Here is a 5,870-nt window from a genome sequence, read left to right as displayed (position 1 = left end):
AAGAGGGAGATCCACGACGACCAGATCATGTTCATGAAGACCTCCGACATGACACTGGAACAGCTAGAATGGCACAAGCAACGAGTGGCGACGATTCTAGCTCGGCAAAGGAGTGGTGGAAATTAGCTAAATTTTTTTAAAGTAATTTTTAATTATGTCTTTAGTTTTTTTTTTATGTAATTTTTAGGTTTTTTAAATTAATGAAATTTTAATATGAAGTAATTGTGTTATTTAAATTGATGTAATTTAAATTAAATAAAAATATAGAAATCAAAAGTAAAGAAAATGAGTAAATCCAATATTGGGAGCGGATGCCCTTGGCTTTCGGCCTCTCCGCCTCCAGCTCTTCTTGGACGTTGGCGTGCGCTGCCGGTGTGGGAAGATTTCTTGTGGCCAAGATATTGGAGGCTTGCGAAAATGGAGCAAACCCCATCATTGGAAGCCTCGAACCTCCGCCTTGTTGCTCGAAGAATTCATCGAATTCGCGATTCATTACAAGAAAAATGTAGAAGAGAGAATTGTAGTTGAGATGAGAAAAATGTAGAAGAGAGAATTGTAGTTGAGAAAGTGGTGAATTTTGTTTTGTGGAAGAGTGATATTTATAGAAGGGAAATAAATGGGGGGGGGGGGAAATCTAAAACTAGCCGTTTTTGGCACAAACGGTCGATTTTTTTTTTTAATTAAAAACGGTCGAATTACGAATTTAAATATAATTTCAAATTTAAAAAAATAAAATAAAAAATGGGGCGTCCGCCGGATGCGCCTTACTTTCTCCGCCTTCGCCTCGGGTCTCCCACTCATCCAGGCCTCGCATCTGGCCGAATCTCCAACGCGGCCTCCACTCCAGCGACGCGGTTCGACGCGGGTCGCTGGACCCGCGTTGGAGATGCTCTAATAAATTATTACTAGAAGACTTGAACACATCAGTTACAATTACAATTACAATTACAATTTCATCTAAGCAGGTAAAGATCATACTCGAATACAGAGTCAATCACCGTCAAATTTCTCCTTTTTCCAAACTTTTGATATCAACAATCAAGTTTGAATCTCATTTTATTCAGTTTTAATCATTAGAGTATTCATTATCAAGTTTGAGGAATCATCGATGTCATCCAATCCCAAGTATTCCATCCACATGTTTAGGGCGCTGCCCGCAACCACCAACCACCTCGCGACCACCGCCGGTGTCATTCTCCGCCTCGGAGACGCCCTACGCCGCCGCCTGCTCCTCCGCTCCTCCCTTAAGGTAAGAAGTGAAGTGCAATTAAATTCAGAAACTCCCAATCGCGTTGCACCAGCAGCATTTCTCTCGCCCTTTGGCTTTTTTGGATTGAATAATTTCTTCCAATTTCCTAGAATTTCTGTCTCCAGTGTGGCTTGTTGAAATGAACCAATTTGAAGAGACTTGCGCAGAATCATATTTATCAAGATATTTGATCTTGTTTGGAAGTCTTTGGTTTAGACTTCTAGTTGTTCGGCGAAATGTACTTGTTCATCTTTCTTTCTTCTCTTTCCTGTTTTTTTTAGGAAACTTTGCGCCTAATAAACCAAGTTTAACTAAATTCTGGTTTTGCACACGGATTAAAAATCCTCTCTCCAAAAAAGCGAACTTTCAATTGTTATACATGATTGTCAATTCCCCCAAAATTGATGTTGATATTGACGATGATGTAGTAAACGACATTGTTGGTTATCTACCTCACTTCATAGTCACAATGGTGTTAATTTGCCATTTCAGCTAGCCACGATGTCATCAATTAATTGGAAATTGACAAATGTGTGAAAAATAAGAACAATTGAAAGTTTGTGTATTTGAAAATAGAATTTTTAGTTCATATGCAAAACTAAAATTTGATGAATGTTCGTGCATTTAGGTGCAATTACCCCTTTTGTTTTTTTACTTCTTCTTTTGTACTTTAGAAAGAAAAAGGACGAACCTCTCTTCTCCTAAGGTTTAGTACATGAAGTAATTCGCAGAATGTGCCTTAGTGGATGGGTGCCTAGAGTATCCCTGAACTTTATGCCAACCACAAATAATCCAACTCAAGATGTTGTTAGCGGAAATGGAACCCTAATAGCAAGACAGAAACTTAGTTCTGTGCATGACTTATCTTGGAGACCCAAATACTTGTCATAAATTCACAATTTTTGTGATTCAACAACTACATCGTGCAACAAAATGCTATGTTGGTGCTCCAATGACAATTAGCATGATGACTTTTACTAAAGCCTTGCAATATGTAAAGAGCTGAGCTTAATCAACCACGGTACATGTCTACAAATGGATATTCAATCTGATGTAGACATGGCAGAGCTTACCATGGCATTTTATAATTAGGCAGGCTTACATCTTGCGAACCTCTAATCCCTACTAGGCATGTTCATCATACATTGATAATTCTAGTGAGCGTACAGGGTATTTCTCTTGGTGGTGTGCCTCATTTGAAGGATGTCTGTCACGAAAGGGCCCTTCAGCTTACAGGTTTTAATTGCCTCCAATGGTCATTCAATGCCTTATCTGCTACACTCTCGAGCTTAAGTTTCTTCAATGGAGATAAAAGTGTAAGTAATTCTAAAAACTTGGGGAAGCCACAATCCAGGACACCTAGAGGAGACTTCTTTGATGGAAGGCAATGGACTAATATCCTTCTTGCTGCTAATGTCTTGTGAGTACTAATATTTCATACCTCTGCTAATGATCAATTCTATAATGTTGATCTACCACTACTAAATCCCTCTATGGATGTATATATATAGGGTTAATATGCGGTGGGAATTACACATGAACAACCATATTAGTTGAATAGGTTGTTCATATGTTACATTGTTTGTTCATGTCGGTTTCATGGATTTCATTGATTTATTCATGTATTCTCATTTTCTCACGACATTATCCATTCTTATTGGATCTATTCTTTCTCTCTCTCTCTCTCTCTATATATATATATATGATATATATATATATATCATATATGTAGAAAATGGTTATGCTACAAATCCCTTTTAAAATACAAACTACGAACCCATGAATTCTACATGTATTATGTATGAATTCGTTGTGAAAATGTATGAATTCAAAAATTGAAATTTTCACTCCCTATGGGATTTGAGCCCAAAATCATGAACTAATCAACAAAGTGATAGATCCACCGTAGATCTCCATGATCTAAGAGGTGCAAAGTGGTCCTAGTTTATATTTTAAAATGGTTTTCTTTTTCACCCCTGATATATGCAAAGTGGTCCTAGTTTATATTTTAAAATGGTTTTCTGTCTCATCCCTGTATATATATAGGGAGAAGTTCAAATGAACTTTTTTATTTAAAATGAGAACGGAAAATCATTCTTAGCCCATCGATCATGAAGATCTACAGCAGATTTCATTTTTTTCCCATTTTTTATTAAGTGCAGTTAATTTCACGGCAAATATAATAACTTTACATGGCAATGCAGTGTTCTCAGTTCTCACGATAGAATGTGGTTTGCATGATAACCAATCCCTATATATATAATTAAATAAACAAGGAAGAACAAAGGAATTACGGTTGAAGAGTTGCAAAGTTGTTCTCCTCAACAATATCCTGTTTCATGAGTTCCACAGGATAGTGAACATCTTTCCTATATTTATCTGCAGAGTTTATATTGCACAATCTGTCTCAGATGGCAACCTCATGTTTCTGGGTGCCAAGGTCTGACTTTATTGCCTCATCAAATTACTGATTGTTACATACATAAATCTGAATTTTTGTAATCAGACTTGTTTCCTCTCGTATATTTGCAGATTAACAGTCTCATTAGTAAAGGGCAGTTATGGAGGCTAGTCACATCTTCCTTTCTCCATGCAAATATTGGGCATCTGCTGGTTTGATTTGAATATTACTAATAAAATACCTGATTTTGTGTTGACTCGGCATTTTAAATTGAGAAGACTTATGCCTTTTCAGGTCAATTGCTATTCTTTGAACTCAATTGGTCCGAGTGTTGAGAATATATGTGGTCCTAAGAGATACCTAACAATATACATCAGCTCAGCAATCGCAAGTAACAACTGGAAACCCACTAGAGTCCGTAATTTGCTTGTAATCTAAAAGATGTCCATTTGTTCTCATCAAGGCCTTTGGCATACCTCAGGTGCATCCATGAGCTATTGGTTCTGTAAAGCACCAGCAGTGGGTGCTTCAGGAGCTATTTTTGGATTGGTAATCTCTTTTTCTTCTACAAATGCAGCATTTCTTGGGTGACTTTATTCTGTTTCAAGGTACTATATCTTGTAAATTCTAAAAGCATCATTGTGAACTATTACAGAGTTGCTGGTGACAAGTCAGTCAATGCTTTTCTTCTTCATCATTCCATCGCTGGTTTGACTTTATCTAAAATTGGTTAGTTGCTGACCTCAGGTTGGATCATTTGCTATGTTTGTCCTGAGGCACAGGGGCATGGTCAAAGGCACTGACAATGATCTGAAACATATTGCACAAGTGATTGTTCTAAACATGGTACGTAAACGTAAACATCTTGAGGGCTTAAAGTCGAAAATGACTACTCTTTAATGTCTTCCTATTAGTGGGATTAAGTTTTTGACAGAACTCTGTTGCATGCTTCGATAAGCTAACTAATAAATGAGCGTCTCTCGTGCAGACAATTGGGTTGCTTTCTCAAGGCATTGATAACTGGGGACATGTAAGTTGATTTCTAATTCATAAACAACTGCACAATTGCTTGCAAAATGCGCCTGTTACTAGTTAAAATGTTGATGGATGTGGCATGCTGGAGAGGGACTAATATGACCTATGATTTCACAATGTAACTTTGATTCTCAGAATGTTGCTGCATCAATCCTGATCAATTTTAATACAATATAAAACGAGATAATAGCATGTAAATTACTAAACTTTGACCAAAATTTTGGTTTTGAACACCAACTTAGAAATAAAAAATCTGTCTGACAATTACTGAACTTTTAAATTCATCTAATTTGGCTAGAGTTGAATACCAGCCCAATTCAAAGGCCGCCTGAAAATTCGAGGTAGCCAAACGGCCAATGAATAAAACAACATTGTATTTACTTGCCAAAACGTCGCCGGGAAATTACTTACATCTAAGTTTGGCAAATAAATTATGACTGATTTCGGCCTCGTTAGCAAAATCATATTAAATTAAAAATTCTGTAATTGTATAGTTAAGTAAGTTGGTGTGTAAAATCAGAATTTGATCAAATTTTAGTAATTAATAAGTTATTATCCCTATTAAAATGCGGATGTGAGTCTATTATTACACACTGTAATACTCTGTATGTCAAATATTTCAGGCTGGAGGGCTGCTAGGCGGGGCTGCAGTGTCTTGGCTTCTTGGTCCTGCATGGGAGCTTCAGTCCGTTGCCCGTGATGGCCGAAGAAATTTCGAGGATAGAGCGCCGATTTTTTATCTCACGAGGAGGCATCCTAAGTAAGCAGAGCAATCTTCAACCATAATGGAATGGTGAGGGTTTCTTTCAACTTATTGTAAATCTTACACCTGAATCTGATCTTACTATAGCAACTGCCGTATCTAACTTCTTGTAACTGAGCTGAGACGGAAACTTAATTGGGTATTGAATGTGAATTGTATAATCAAGTCTGATTTATGTGTGGTTAGGGGTGAGCATTCGGTTATATGGTTCGGTTTTTGCTAAAACCAAACCAAACCAAACCATATTTTAGTTCGGTTTAAAAAAAAACGAACCGAACCGAATCAACCGAACAAACCAAACCGAATTAATCCGAAGAAAACTGAAATTTTTGAAAAAAAAACTATAAAATTTAAAAAATATTAGAAGTAAGATATTATAAAATTATAATTAAAATATTATATATATATATTTATATATATAT

General features: G+C 36.6%; 1 protein-coding gene across 1 annotated transcript; it reads left to right on the top strand.

Moving 5' to 3' along the window:
- The first annotated feature begins 946 nt into the window (after positions 1 to 946).
- LOC131021073 (RHOMBOID-like protein 10, chloroplastic) lies at positions 947 to 5,613 on the top strand. Its single transcript, XM_057950154.1, has 9 exons — positions 947 to 1,249; positions 2,419 to 2,669; positions 3,635 to 3,689; positions 3,782 to 3,862; positions 3,945 to 4,041; positions 4,132 to 4,199; positions 4,398 to 4,496; positions 4,639 to 4,680; positions 5,309 to 5,613. Exons 1-9 carry the CDS (start codon positions 1,109 to 1,111, stop codon positions 5,447 to 5,449), a joined length of 975 nt encoding a protein of 324 aa, XP_057806137.1. The 5' UTR covers positions 947 to 1,108; the 3' UTR covers positions 5,450 to 5,613.
- Positions 5,614 to 5,870: the final 257 nt, after the last annotated feature.

Source organism: Salvia miltiorrhiza, chromosome 4, assembly GCF_028751815.1.
Source record: "Salvia miltiorrhiza cultivar Shanhuang (shh) chromosome 4, IMPLAD_Smil_shh, whole genome shotgun sequence".
In the NCBI taxonomy this organism is placed as follows: domain Eukaryota; kingdom Viridiplantae; phylum Streptophyta; class Magnoliopsida; order Lamiales; family Lamiaceae; genus Salvia; species Salvia miltiorrhiza.
Note: the sequence above shows the minus strand (reverse complement) of the source record. Positions and strands in the feature narration are given on the sequence as shown.